General features: G+C 36.1%; 1 protein-coding gene across 1 annotated transcript in view; it reads left to right on the top strand.

The window, feature by feature from the left end:
* Positions 1 to 597: 597 nt before the first annotated feature.
* Myo3a (myosin IIIA) overlaps positions 598 to 15887 on the top strand; it is a 172856-nt gene continuing 157566 nt past the window's right edge. Inside the window, exons 1-4 of the mRNA XM_013014592.1 lie at positions 598 to 756; positions 4167 to 4301; positions 13231 to 13335; positions 14124 to 14223. Of these exons, the coding sequence (XP_012870046.1) occupies positions 598 to 756; positions 4167 to 4301; positions 13231 to 13335; positions 14124 to 14223 (499 nt within the window). The remainder of the gene's footprint in view (positions 757 to 4166; positions 4302 to 13230; positions 13336 to 14123; positions 14224 to 15887) is intronic.

Raw genomic sequence — 15887 nt, 5'->3', positions numbered from 1 at the left:
AGTATATGATTATCTTAAGTGAGGAAATTGATTTTTTTTTAAATTTTGGTACTGCAGGTTGAACCCAGGGCCTGCCTATTGTTCAGCTGAACAATGCATTTACCTTTTTGTTTTTTATTATGTTGTAGACTTACGATTTGCCCTGGCTAGCCTTGAACTTGTGAACATGTAATCCTCGTGTATCTATCTGTCTCTCAATGAGTTGGTTTTACAGGCACTTACCACCATACCCAAATCTTGGGTTATTGTGAAATTCTTTTATTCATTGAGATACCTGACTATGATGAAATAAATCAAAATGATATAAATATATGGCTTTTCATCTGAAGAGAATTATTAGCAATTAATACAAGACCATTTCTTTAAAGAAACAAAGCCCTGCTTACGGATCATAATTAACCTCATAAAATCTGTTTACAAAGATAATATTAAATTTTTCTGTGACTCTGAAGAACATTTGGGTACAGTTGTACATTTTTCCATTGTATTAGTGAAAAGACTAGATAATTTCCCATGAGATTACATGAGCTGTTTAATTTCCCCAATTAAATATAGATGGAACTGTGCCTTTTCTTTCCAGTGATTTAAACCTTTGAGATGTTTGGAAAAACAATTTTGTTTGATAACTTTCCTGATCCTTCTGATACATGGGAAATCATTGAAACAATTGGAAAAGGAACTTATGGGAAAGTTTTTAAAGTATTGAATAAGAAAAATGGCCAAAAAGCAGCAGTCAAAATTCTGGATCCAATTCATGTGAGTCATTTTGGGTTTTTCTCTTCTCCATAGCCAATTTAATCTATACGAAAGAGTTTTTAAAATTAACACATATCTCAAATAAATTCATTCATCATTATCATTGTGAAACAAATTGCAGCAATTTGAAAAATATAGGAAAGTCTTCTTGTTCGATTCTTCTGGTTTATGTGTTATATTGATAACATATGTATTTTATATCTAATGTATAAGTAAATCAATGCTCATCAGCTATGTAGTTCATTGATATTATCTTAGATTTAAAAATAATTAAAATACAAACTCATGGGTCTAAATGTAACTCTAAGATGTCATTGTAACCAGATGTCCAAGTTTCCCTGCATTAGCTCAGGCTATAGGCACAATTTCTCTTATGCCAGATTGAAGAAGTAGTTTTGTTTCCTTATTTATTTATTATTTTTAACTACTTGTAAAAAGAAGTTGCCATTTAACAAAGCAGTAATGGATACATTATATTCTGAATATATTATATAATGGCTACATTATATCCTGGTCAATGTCACTCCTTTCAACATTCTTACTCATTCCTCTCCTATCCACCCTTCCCTCACTCTTCTTAATGTTGTATGCATTGGAGTTTTGACTGCATTCTTCTCTTCTCCTTGTAAAGGATTTTTTAAATGAAATTAATTTTTTGATTTGCTTATGTGTTTGATGGTCTTTGTCTATATTCATTGTGAAAAATTGGAATTCTTCTTTAATCTTACTGATCTTTGAGTGAAGTCCTTCACTGCTTTTTGGGGTAAGGGTGGTTAATAGTTGTGATAAGAGAAAATACCAAGATAGCAATAGTGATTTTTAAAAAAATAGCCTATTGTTAATGGTACAAGGAGAATGTCAAGATTCTGTTTCTGTTTCCAAGAAATGATTTTTTACTCGTGTGTGTGTGTGTGTGTGTGTGTGTGTGTGTGTGTGTGTTGGGATCAAAGTCAGGAGCTCATGCTCCTATTGAGGTATAGTCTGACCTGGTCGTCTGAGAATGAAGGTTGGAAATTTAGGATTACTTGTTGGGTTTAGTTTAGTTTAGTTTTTGGATTTTTGAAATATCAGTCCTATTGGCTTTCAACTCACAATACCCTGCCTTACACTCCTGAGTCCTGGGTTTTTAGGTGTGTAACCCCAAGCCTGGCTAAGTGCTAAACTGGAGATATTTGCCTCTCTCATAGTACATGGGTGGGCAAATAAGTTCAGAAGTCACATCTCCCCAAACTGTTGCTGAGATCCATGTGTGCAGTTACATGCCTCTTACACATGCAAGTCATGACAGTGTCCAGGGAGTGCATGCCATGAAAAGTACACATGAGAACCCTCTGTCTTTGCCATAGCTCACCCTCTAATAAACCAAGGACACAGCACAAGGTGTCTAGTTCTTTGTTCATCTGAAGGGTGCACTTATTTATTTCTACTAAGCCCATTATTATGTCACTCTTGGGTATTGTTAGAATAGAGGAAAATGAGAGAGCTTTATCTAAGGCAGTCATTTGAGACCAAACACGGATTATCCTAGCTGCCTAGGATAAGGCTGAGACCTTGAGGATCATGGCTTGAAGCCAGCCCAGACAGAAGAAAGAGTCTATGAAACTCTGTCTCTAATTAACCAGCCAAAAGAGCAGAATTGGAGCCATGGTTCAAGTGGTATAGCACCAGGTATGAGCAAGAAAGCTGAATAAAAGTTGGAAACCCTGAGTTTGAACTTTAGTACCACACACACGCACACACGCACACATATACACAAATATATATATATATGTATTTATATATGTACATATATACATGTATGTGTATATATGTATATACATATGTATATATGGAAGGGAAAATAGGACACACACTAGACTAAAAAGTTGAGAAATATTGTGCCCAGGCTTAACTGACATGAACTATCTTTACATTTACACAGAGGGGAGAAAGACACAAGTTACCCCACCCTAATGACTTGATTTTTCTTTTTCCATTGGCCTTTGATATTACAGTTTGGGATTCATTTCAATAAATAAAAGGACTTCAGTATCTAGCTTCTCCGATTCCCTTCTGTGTGTGTGTGTGTGTGTGTGTGTGCACGCCAGTTCTGCAGTTTGAACTCAGGGCCTGGTCACTGTCTCTGAGATTTTTCATTCATAATTAGTGCTCTATCTCTTGAGACACAGCTTCACTTCTGACTTTTTACTTCTAAGTGGAGATAAGAGTCTCACAAGTGGAGATAAGAGTCTCCAGGCTGACTTTGGACTGTGATCCTCAGATCTCAGCCTCCTGGGTAGCTAGGATTATAGCCATGAGCCACCAGTGCCTGGCTATTTCCTTCTTAATGGAGAAAGAGTAGCTTAACATACATATAACCATTGTTTTTTTTAATTTACTCATATATAATATACTTAGAAATTCTGCAAATCATGTTCTCTGCCATTGTTTTAATGAAACACTAACAATGTATAGTACTTTATTTGGCTGTTCTGCTCTTGTCACAATACATATATGTTTTCCTTAGAATTCCTTACTCTTTTGTCATGTCACAAGTCAAATAAGAAAGATTTATAACCAAGAGATTATAATCTTAAACCTAAATGCACCCATGAATTTTTACAAAGATTGACTCTTTTTAAAATGAAGGTATCTTACTATGATGTATATTGAATTAGGAATTTTCCCTGCAAGAAAAAGAGTAAGTGAACAAAATTGGGATGTAGTAGGGTTGGAATCTAAGCATCTCTGGCTCTGACTTTGTCAAGCTGGATTGTCTTCCTTTATATTTTCTTTCTTCCTCTGTGAGTCCATGATTCTGTAGTAAAAACACAGAGTTATTAGCTATCATTGTAAGAGCAATTAGCCAAGTATTATAGTTCTGTGGGTTGTTTCCTATACATGCCCTTTACCAGAAAGATGACTGCATGGATGTGCTGCATTTTTATTAAAGGTTGCAATATCTTCTATTTTTCAGTATGCCTTGCTTCATCTTTTATAATTTAACTCCAGGTCACTTTTTTTGGAAAAGCAAGAATTTATTGCTCATGTGACTTGCTTTTGATAGATTTCAAATATCCGGTATTCTAAAGAAACAAAATAAATCTGCTTTCTGGTTCTAAAAGTTTTTATTTCAAATCAATGACTTTCTCACTGCAGCCAAATAACTACTACAATGAGTTGTTTTTGAAATGCATAGAAAAATAGCCTTTATTTCTTTTTAGATTTAATTAAAAAGTAATATAGCTTAAGATGCATTTGGCTAGCAAGAAAATCACAATCTGGCCTCTTAATGTGATAAGAAATTTAATACATAGAACTAAACACAATAAAATCAATATTTTGCCTTAGTAAAATAAAATTCTGATTTTGATAGTTATTACATGTCATTGATATTGTTCATACTTTTTAAAAATGGTTTTTGAAACTAGGATATTGATGAGGAGATTGAAGCAGAATACAACATCTTAAGAGCACTCTCCGACCATCCAAATGTAGTCAAGTTCTACGGTATTTACTTTAAGAAGGATAGACAACATGGAGATAAGCTGTGGTTGGTTCTGGAGGTAAGTGTTTCAGCATGATTTGTGTAGGTGGAAGTTTGCATTGTGGTCCTGGAATGACACAGTACTTAGGTGACATTAACCTCGTGAAACTCTTCTCCAGTAAAACATGGTGTCTAGTACGAGACTCTTCATCTTAAGATACACATCAGGAAATTAAAAATCTATACAACTACTGAAAATTGAAAAGAAAATCAGCCTACAGAGAAAGACTGAAGAGTCTGAGATTCTCTTTTCCTTTAGGAAGAAAACAGTTTTAAAATGTGAAGTGAGGTTTCATTATTGGTGATTTCATGAATGTTTTTTTCCTTCATTGAATGCTAGTAAATTAAAGTAGAGAACCAAGTACCTACATTTACGGTCTGTACTTCTCAATTTGGATGCTCCCAAACCTTGAGTCCTTTCAGGCATGCTGCTGGATATGGATATTGTGTGTATGTGAGGGAGGGCAAGATAAGGAGGCATAAGGTTAGACACTTCCATCGATGTTTTGTTCTCTCCCTATTTTCTTTCCTTAGCCCTGTATAGTTAGGCTGGTCCAACCCCTACCAGAAAACAAACAAACAAAGAAACAAAAAGCCCTCAGCAAATGCTTTACTTGGTATTCTCCTGTGTTGACGTAATCCATTACTACTTGCTTATCTGATTCCATATTTTCAATTTTGATGAACTCTCCTGACCTCTGATCTCCTTTTTTCTGTCTTCTTTTCCTTTGTGGTTTAGACTTTTTAGACCCCTTTACTGACATTTAAATGGAGAATCATGAATGACGATCAATAAATTTACAGTTCATCTGCAAACTTTATTTGTACCACAGAGCCTTCCAAAATGTAAACTAGTATTTTCACGAACATTTTCATGATAGGAAGCTATGCATTGTATTATTTTACCATAGTTTAAATTTAAATATTTGACCATAGTTTAAATTGTTATTTTTTTGAGAGAGCAGGAAAGATTGGGTAAAATGGTTTTGGATCATCCCAAAGAAATAAAGAGAAATTCCAACACAATGAATCAGTAGAAACTTAACTGGTTCTTTCCATTTGATCTTATATTTATTATCAGGTAGAGTTCTGGGAGTATCCCCAAGTAGTATGAGAAAAATTATGTATGTAGCATATATGTATACACACATATATATGTAAATATAATGATACTTTAGAACTCTAATGTAACAAAATCAGAGAAAACATTTAAAATGCAGCAACCTTCCATCAGAAAGAATAACAGAAAGACTTGGAAAAAATTATAAAGTAAAGTAAGCCATACCCGAAGAAATATAGGCTGCATGGTTTCCCTCATTTCTAATCATTAGAATGTGCCTGTAAATTTACAAGTAAATCCAATGGATAGAAAAAACAAATAATTACACTTGGACATGATTTATTAAACAGCAATCTAAACATTCACACAGTGAGACCAAAGGAGGATAATCTTAGGAGAGAATCACAACAGTTCAATAGCTATGTGTATATGATCATATAAAATGATGCTTCCTGAAATGAACTCCAAGAAATGGAAGCAAGAAGGTTTTTTATTGTAGTGTTTGGAATTCTTTTTTCTTTCCTTCTTTTTTTTTTTGTTTATTCCCTTTTGTCACTGTATTTGATTTTATTACCCTTTGCTTTGTGTATACATTTATCTGATTTGGGGAGGGGAGGGAAAAGAACAGAAATCGTGGGACAAAAAGTGAACCAATTCAGCAGTGAAACCCACTAAACACTATTTTGGAAATAAACTATACAACTGGGGGGAAGAAAGTCTGGAGGGGAAAAACTGGGAGAAAATGAGGGAGGAGGTGACACTGTTCAAAAGGAAATGTACTTATTATCTTGGTTATGTAACTGCAACCCCTCTGTATATCATCTTTACAATAAAATTTAAAAATAAAAAACAAAAAAATGCAGCAACTTGATATACTGTATATAAAATCATTAACTTGCATATGTAAATCAGACTAATCATACATACTTATAAGTGGCGAGCTGTACAATTACCTGATTTATAAACATGAATGGTGCAGGTGCTCTGCTAGAAGCAATTGCAGAAAATTGGCTGTGACATACTTTGTGTAACAAAATGACTGCTAATTATACCTCTTATCATAATAAAGCCTCAATAAATTATTTTACATATCTAATGAGAGGCCCAAGAGGGTCAAAGTGATGGAAAGAGTCCTACATACAATGTGAGATTTCTTTTATTTTTACCAGTAAACTTGATTAATTTTTAACTTATCTTTAAATTATCTTTAAGTAGTTGTACAAAGGAATTGCCATTTTATAAATAGAGTGCATCTTGGTCAATGTCAATGCTTTCAATAGTCTCACCTTTCCTTCCCAACCTGCCCCTTCCTGCACTTTTCTTCATCTTGTAGGATATACATTGAATTCTTGCCTGGATTCTATCTTTCATTCTCCCTTTATTATACCCTTCTCCCCTTGACCCAATCTACCTCCTTTCAAATACTAGTTTCCTGGTGCTTATTCTGTTGAACTTTGTCTTCGCCTTTCTAAGGAATCACACTATTTGAGTTCTCCCTTGAATGTACTAGTTTTCAGTTAATACATTTGTATATGCTTGCTTACATTCTACAGAGATTACAGTAGAAGGTCTGTAATGCAGAGGATATATCTGAGCCATTGTGTCCCTAGTCATAAACCTGCTGCTTGGGAAAGGTTATGTCAGCCTATACAAACTCCACGGTGACTTCCTAGCATGAAAAATCATTTTACTTTAAATTTCAATCCAGACTTAAAATTGTAGAAATAATATTTCCCTAGATTTTATGGGACAGTTCTTTTTGTTGAATTTTATTTTTGAATTTTTTGTCTTGAATTTTATTTTTGAATGTTTGGGGTATTTGGGGTATATTTTTCCCTTTCCTGTATTTTTCTTCTATCTTATAACTCTTTGCATGGATGATGTACAAGATTTTGTTTAGAAATCTTCTTTTTTAATTTGCCATATTTGATTTAGACTCTAAATCTTGCCAAGGTTGTATAAAAGAGCTCAAGCTTCTGAGTCTCTGAAATTCCAGTTATATAACTTGAATGAAACTAACCAGTAAGGAGTAATTGGGTGTTTGTTGTGATTGGTGTGAATGTGTGTGTGTGTGTTTGTGTGTGTGTTGATGTTTGATGGCACATCTGTACAGTGTTTTATAATCATGTAATAGTTTAGATTTTTCTAATGATGCAGATATAAAGAGATAACCAATGTTTTTGTTTCTTTGATGTATGCCTCATTTTGAGATATTTTATTTACATTCCTTTCTGCTGTTGCCACACTTATCTCTAACCTGGCCTGTTTAGTAAGTTACAGGAACTACTTTTGACTTGCTTTATTTAATCCAAACGTACATTACTGAGGGTCAGCATCAAGAACAGGGGGAGGAAAGCTGGAAAGGTAAGGATTAGATTATGTTTGTACGTATGCTTATACATGAACCTGAAGAACCCAGAAGCAAGGTCCAAATTGGAGTAAATCATTCTCATAATAATTCTTTGCTACTGATAAACACAAAGGGAAGAAAATAAATATATTTAAGTGTAATTTTTCCCTTCTTGACTGGACAAACAAGCACATTTAACTATATAACAAAACCCAGACTTTTCTCTCTGGAACTATTTCCTTATATGCCTTCAGTCAGAATGGAACCAAAATTCAGAGCTGGGACACCTTTCCGTTAAAAGACTCTTTCTCTTATAATCCAATATTTCCTCTAATTGCTCCTTTTACAATGGCGCTATAGAACATATTCTATTACTTGTCTGAATTGGCCCTGATTTGTTCACTCTTATTAAGGACATTGCTTTCTCCTACTGCACTCCAATTATAGCAATTTTCCTCTTTGAAATTATATCTTTTTCAGGAGATCAAAGGCTGGTAATTACAAGTGATATTTAAAAGCACAAAAATTCAGTAAATAGCTCTTAAAAGCTTCCAAGTACACATGTTAGATCATCAAAGCCTTTTTACTACATAGAAATACTACTTTCCAAAGTCATGTATTATTGGTTGTTTTAGTTTTTACTTTACTAGCCACCAAGTAATAAAAGGTCTGTCATGAGGAAAAGGAAACTAAGTGGTGGAAAGAAGAGGAGCTAGAATGGAGGAGTAGTTTCTGTTTGTTCAGCTATTAACCCTCTTAAGTTAGGAATACAGGGGGGACATAAGCCATGACTTCTTGGTCTATGTGTCAGGATCAGAGAAGCAAGACAGGTGTAGGAAGTTAGGTCTCGCCTTCTAACCGCATGGTGCTGTTCTGTCCTTGTCCAGGCTCAGCTGCAGTGGAGAAGTGTTCTGACCATGTGATGCCTTTCGTGTTCTTAGGACTGGAAAATCATTCCAGCTCCCATATAAATAAGCAGCTGTTACTCTGTGAGCTCAAAGCAGAGTAGACAGCCAGTTACCCAGAATCATTTGATTTTAGGTTTCTTTTAAAGGGCAGGATGGAAAGATATTACTTTCTGCTCATAAACTTAGGAAACATATGAATATTAAATGAAGTATCTGTATATTTTCTACCCACCCATCTCACTAATCCATCTATCTACTTATCTATCTTTTATCATCTACCCATCTATCCATCCATGTATTTCATCTATCCATCTACCCATCCATCCATCTCATTTCCCCATCTATCCATTGATCTATCCATCTACCCATTTATACACCTATCTATCTCATCTATCCATCAATTCATCCATCTGACTCCTGTTGTGTCCTTCTTGCTCAATAATTCTTTGGTTATTACAAAAAAAACTGCTACTCTGAATAGAAGTACAAGTTTATAGTATTAATTTGGGGAGAAAGATGTAAGATACAACATCAGATATATTATTTGATAAATTAATAAGTTTTTATTGTGCACATTAAAATATTTCTTCTGATAAGTTACTTTCTCTTTGTTATCAAAGATTTCTTATTGACAGAATTGTCAATGTTTGCTGGTGTTTTCCCATAAATTTTAAGCATTTTAGGGTGAGAGAACAGTTCTGGATTTATATTTCATTACTCATGGTTGTATACAATAACCAAAACACTAAATAACCAAAACACTTCTCATTGCACTCCTAAATGAGTCAACTATATTATCTACCGATAGTATTATTGACACTAAAATACTGCCTCTAATCCACACATTAGAAAATGCAAAACTTTTATTCACTATTCGAGTTATAAAATGTCTATTTGCTGATGGTGCCAGGTTTCATCGATACTTGATCAATATTTTACTGGACACAATGCTTACAGATTTGTCTATCCAGCTGGCTTTGAACCTTGATCCTCAGAACTCATTCAACTTGAGAAGCTAACACCTGGCTTAAGTATGAATTCTTGTCATAACACACATAACAAATTATACATTAGAAAACAGAAAAGAAATGTTTCTAAGACATAAAGGAAATAAGCTTCTAACAGTTTCAAATATACTGTGTTACCTATAAGTAGAATTTGAATGTCTGCCTTTTGTAATTTGCTCTGTCCTGTTCATATCTGACACTTAGAAAATAATTTGAGTCTATTTTAAAAGTGTTTTTGGTCTTGACTGTTTCTCCACAATAGTAATAAAATTATACAACTTACAAAACTTTACCTTATCATTTGTAAGAAAAACAGTGTAAATTAGAATATGAACTAATGTAGGTCATAAGTAGGAAATTACTCTTTTTTTGTTGTTGTTGGTCATGGGGCCTGAACTCTGGGCCTGGGCGCTGTCCCTCAGCTCTTTAGCTCAAGGCTAGTGCCCTACCACTTGAGCCACAGCCTCACTGCCAGCTTTTTCTGCTTATGTGGTGCTGAGGAATCGAACCCAAGCCATCATGCAAGCAAGGCAAGCGCTCTACCACTGAGCCACCTTCCCAGCCCCAGGAAATTACTCTTTTAATTGAACTCAGCTTTCCTCCTCTCCCCTAGCACTATGCCCCACCCCACCTCCAGAAAATGCCTCCCCCTAGTCCTAAGGATTGATCTCAGGGCCTGGGCGCTGACCCCTAAGCCTCTTTGTGCTTAAGGTTAGCACTCTACCACTTGAGCCATAGTACCACTTCTGGCTTTTTCTGAGTAGTTTATTGGAGATTAGAGTCTCATGGACTTTCCTTCCTAGGCTGGCTTTGAACCACAATCCTCAGATCTCAGCCTTCTCTAACTCAGCTCTTTTTAAGGGAATTTATCAGGGATAATTAGGAAACAAAATCTAGATTTGATGAGGAAAGATTGTTGATATTCTTTAAATTTCCACATCCATATTTTCAGATAGGGTTTATGTTTACATTTCCGCTAAGAAGTTTGTGTGTGGCAGGCGTGTGTGTGTGTGTGTGTGTGTGTGTGTGTGTGTGTGTGAACTGATTCTGCGGCTTGAACTTATAGCCTGGGAATTGTCTCTGAGCTATTTTGCTCGAGGATAGCCCTTTACCACTGAAGCTATAGTCCACTTCCAGCTTTTTGGATGGTCAATGGAGATAAAAAGTCTCATGGACTTTCCTGCTCAGGCAGGCTTAGGACCAACATCCTCAGATCTCAGCCTCTTGAGTAGCTAGTATTCCAGGCTTGAGCTGCTATATTTTCAGCCTCTTGAAACAAAATCTGTCCTTGTCATCTCTGATCAATAAATATTTGTTGGACATAAATTATAATTCTTCTAAAAATCAACTTTAAATGAAAGTACTGCTATACAAAAATATTTTTGGATAAATACTATTGGATATAAATTTAACAATGAGCAATTTAGTTTCATTTCTGAGAAGACATTGTAAAGGAGCTTTATTTGTATAGAATTTAGATGGAGTTTGTATATCTTCCATGAATCAGGGTCTTTTAACTTAGTCTTAACAATCAGGTTTCTTTTAGTGAAAAGATGTATTTTTAGCAATTTTAGGTCTGCCAAAAGATTAAACAGAAAGTAACAGAGACCTCTACAATGCTACATTCCTCCAATTATTAACATCTTATGTTAACACGGTACATTTGTTGGAATTTATGCACCAATTATGATATATTATGATTAACTAAAGTATTTAGCTTGCATCCTTCCACCTTATATATTTTGTAGAGTCTGACAAATTTACACCAGCCAGCACTATAGTTTAGCTCAGACACAGTTCCCTTGTTTCCTGTGCTCTGCCTCTTCATCTGTCTTGAATACCTGATAACCACTGAATACTTGGTCTGTGGTTTAGGTTTCTTGAATGTTACACAACCCAGATCATACATTGTGAGCCTTTCTACAATGCTCTCTTTCTCTCTGTATTATGCACTTAACACATGACCTTCCTGATATGGGAAATTCAATTTAAGCCCAGTTCAGACTTCCATTTTTCTTTTTCTTTGTCAGTCATGGGGCTTGAATTCTGGGCTTTGGCATTGTTCTTGAGCTCTTCAGCTCAAGGCTAGTACTCTACCACTTGAACCACATTGCAACTTCCTGGTTTTCTGGTGATTAATTGGAGATAAGAGTCTCACAGACTTTCCAGCCTGGGCTGGCTTTGAATCATGATCCTCAGATCTTAGCCACTGGCACCCAGCTTAGACTTCTATTTTTTGTTTCTTGGATACATTGCCTAGTATTCAAGTGTGTTGCAATATTGGACATCCATATATAATCTATACCTCATACTACATACAAAAGTTAAGTCAAATAGACCACACAACTGCCTATAAGTTTTATAATGTTGGATTAGGTTAAGATTTCTCAGGATACAGGAAGCGTATTCTGTAAAATCTTTTTTTTTTTTGGATCCAGTCATGAGGCCTGAACTCTGGGCCTGGGCACTGTCCCTCAGCTCTTCAGCTCAAGGCTAGCACTCTACCACTTGAGCCACGGCACCACTTCTGGCTTTTTTCTTTTTGCTTATGTGGTACTGAGGACTCGAACTCAGGGCCTCAGGTATGCAAGGCAAGCACTCTACCACTGAGCTATCTCCCCAGCCCCTGTAAAAACTTTTATAATGAGTTCCAAAGCCTGAGTCCTTTTAAAGAAATGGCTTGGTATTTTAAAGGACTCAGTCACTTCTCAGTCAGTTGTGTCTAACACTCGGCCATTTATCCAGGTAAAAAGGTGTCCCTTGCCTTAATACAGTAGGAACTGCAAGTTTTGAAATTCACCAAACAGAGTCTTCTTTGAATGGACAAAGATGCTTCAGTATCTACATGTATAATATGGAGATGGTGACCCTTATTTCAGAGTAGTGAGGTTTAGAAATAAACCATATAACTTGATTAGAAATTTGTCCAGCACCGAGGAAGTGATCAATAAAACCCCATTGTTTCTATCATATTTATAATATACCAGAAGTGTTTGGAAATCCAGTAAAATTTAATCATCATATTTTTAAAAGAGGCTTTTGAAGCCAGGTGGCAGTGACTCATGACTCTAATCCTATTCAGAAGACTGAGACCCTCCTTAAGGATGACCTCCTGGAAACTCCATCTTGAATTAATCAGTTCTAATTCTTAACCTTAAACTTAAAATTCAAGCTCAGTGTTTCCAAATTCAAATTCTCTGTAAAGGAGAGGGTAAGGTTGAGATAGATAGGCGGAGGGGGACAGAGGGAGTAATGGAAGGGCTGACACTGACCAAAATGCATTATAGTCATAAATTGACATGTGGAATCCAAACTCCTTTATGTTTTAGAACTATTTAAAGATAATAGAAAAAATAAAGATAGTAGAAATAAACACGAAAATGCTAAAATGAATAGATAAATTCTAAAAGCCATTTGTATGAATACCGTGTTCTGATCATCACAACTGTACACAAGTACAAGTTTCTATGTTCATTTCACTGGTGAAATCTAAAGATAATGTGAGTCATCATTAGAAACAGAATATTGGAATGATTATTTTTAATGTTTCAGGAAGATCTTTTCTATCACAAAGTTAGAATATCATGTCTGTGTTAATGTCTATCTTGAAATATTCCTTCTAGCTATGCAATGGTGGATCTGTGACAGATCTTGTGAAAGGATTTCTGAGGAGGGGTGAAAGAATGAGTGAACTTCTGATTGCCTATATTTTACATGAAGCATTAATGGTAAGGCTGTTTATGGGGGGGGGGGGGTTGTGTGTATTCCAAGAGGTAGTTCTAATTTCAAAATAATCCTGAGCTAGGTATTGGTGGCTTATATCTGTATCTCATGATACTGAGATCTGAGGATAACTGTTCATAGCCTGGACAGGAAAGTTTGTGAGACTCTTAGCTCCAATTAACAAGTAAAAGACCAGAAGTGAAGTTGTGACTTAAGTGGTAGAGAGCTAGCCTTGAGCAAAAATAGGTCAGGGAATAGTAACCCCTCTGTACAACACCTTAATCTCATAACAAACATTTATTATTTTTAATGCTCAGAGACAATGCACTGGTCATGAGTTCAAGCCCAACAATGGCACAAAAAGAAGTCAGTTCTGGAATTGGAAGTTTAGCTGAAGTGGTAGAGTACCAGCCATAAGTAGAAAAGGCCCAGAGAGCTAGCCCCTGAGTTCAAGGCCCAGTACCAGCACACACACACACACACACACACACACACTCACAAAATGTAGATTGTAGTTTTTAGAAAAATACAATTACCTTGGTATTTATTGATGCAGGATTAAATGCAAACTCTGATATGTTTGGTATACTCACCATTAAAGAAGTATGGGGCATGCTCTATTTGTGTGGGCCCAAAGATGAAATGATGCCCTTTGATTTGACTGGAAGAGAATTATTTAAGTATATGAATGCTAATTTCAACGTGTGCTTCCTATTGATTTTGCATATCTGCGTCATCTGAGAAATGTCTTATTGTTGATGTTTTGACATTCATTATGTTTCCCTCTTGCTAGGGACTTCAGCATCTTCACAACAACAAAACTATTCATCGAGACGTAAAAGGAAATAACATTCTGTTGACCACTGAAGGTGGAGTTAAGCTAGTAGATTTTGGTAAGTTTTGTTTAAATGAATATAAGTGTCAATGAACTAGTTTCAAGTGGTATGACCATTTTCCACCAGCTGTTCATTTTTCTACTTATTAAAATTAGGGGGAATCTGGGGGTTGGTGGCTCATGCCTATAATCCTAGCTACTCAAGGGGCTGAGATCTGAGGATCAAGGTTCAAAGCCAGCCCCAGCAGGGAAAATCCATGAGACTCTTACTTCCAATTAATCACCAGAAAACCAGAAGTGGTGCTGTAGCTCAAAGTGGTAGAGTGCTAGCCTTGAGCAAAAAAAAGCCCAGGGACAGTGCCCAAGCCCTGAGTTCAAGCCTCACAACTGACAAAAAGAAAAAGAAAATGGGGTAGGGGAGAAATATCCATATCTCCATGAGTTAAGAAGACCTGAGCGGAGATGGCAAATGACAGGGCTCCTGTTTTCAGTTCACCTGGCTTAAGTACAAATACCATAAACACAATAATGCCTATGGTTTATCCTCCCAAATAGCACCCCATTAAATGATTAGTCTAAGCCTATAATTGTAATCCTTGGCCACAAGTAGTAATTGCTTTATAGATGGATTTATTGCTAAATCCAAGATTCTGCGACATGAGGGGAAATCTTCAAAGGTCATCTGAGAATATTTCCTCTCTCCTAACACAGAGACACAGAGAAAGATGGTTTCCTCCTCTCCTGAGACTGTCTTATCACAATACCTGAAATGTGGTCTCTCACTTGTGACCGAGGGGCTTTGTCCTGAAGAAGACAGAGCTGAGAAAGGGAGCATTAGGGATCCTTGATGACATAGAGAGCCACCAGGTCAATCAACTCTTGAAGCCTGCTTTTTCTCTGGTCTTTAAAGTTTGTGAAATACTAAAATTCTTTATTTCCTAAGCCCATTGGGGGTTTTTGTAGTACCACCAAAGGCACCAAAACTAATATAATTAAATCATTTGGATAATTATTTTTCAATTTGGAAGATGTTTTCTAGAACTTTCTCTTATATAGTCCCTACTAATCTACTGCTCCTGAAAGAGTAGGTGACAGTATTCTAGGACTTCTAGTATCCTGCAGATATTTTTCTCCTTTTCCAGCTGGGTACAGTGACCCACCTTTGTCCTTTTACCATGTCAGAATGTCTCTATTATTCAATTTATTACACAGGATTATCTCTTGGGTCTTTCTGGATAAATAAAGATACTTAGTAATATAGATAAATAGTTGGTGAGAGCAAAATGTTGTCTTAGTGTATTTTGTAGACTTAATGCTACAGGTATAGCAGTTCATTGAGTGTAAGTTGAATATACCATTTCCTCAAGGTTGGAGGAGGGATGCCATTTGAGAGACCGAGGAAACAGTTTTATCCATGAGAGATTGAAGTCTGCCTAAAAGGACTTCCAGATTTGTTGGATTTGACTAAGCTTCCCTCCTAGGAATTGGGGGAGGGGGCTAGAAGAGAGGCCATAATAGTTACAGCAAAATTCCCAGGTGTTAGTGGTGGCTCATAACTGTAATCCTAGCTACACAGGAGGCTGAGACCTGAGGATCACTGTTCAAAGCCAGCTTAGGCAGGAAAGTTTGTGAAACTCTTGTCTCCAAAAAGCTGGAAGTGGAGGGGGGGGACCAAGATGGCGACGGGGCAGTAGGGAAACGCCACAGCTCTCTCCAACCAAA

The sequence above is a fragment of the Dipodomys ordii genome, unplaced genomic scaffold, assembly GCF_000151885.1.
Source record: "Dipodomys ordii isolate 6190 unplaced genomic scaffold, Dord_2.0 Scaffold24, whole genome shotgun sequence".
NCBI lineage: Eukaryota > Metazoa > Chordata > Mammalia > Rodentia > Heteromyidae > Dipodomys > Dipodomys ordii.
This window is presented reverse-complemented; position numbering and strand designations above follow the sequence as displayed.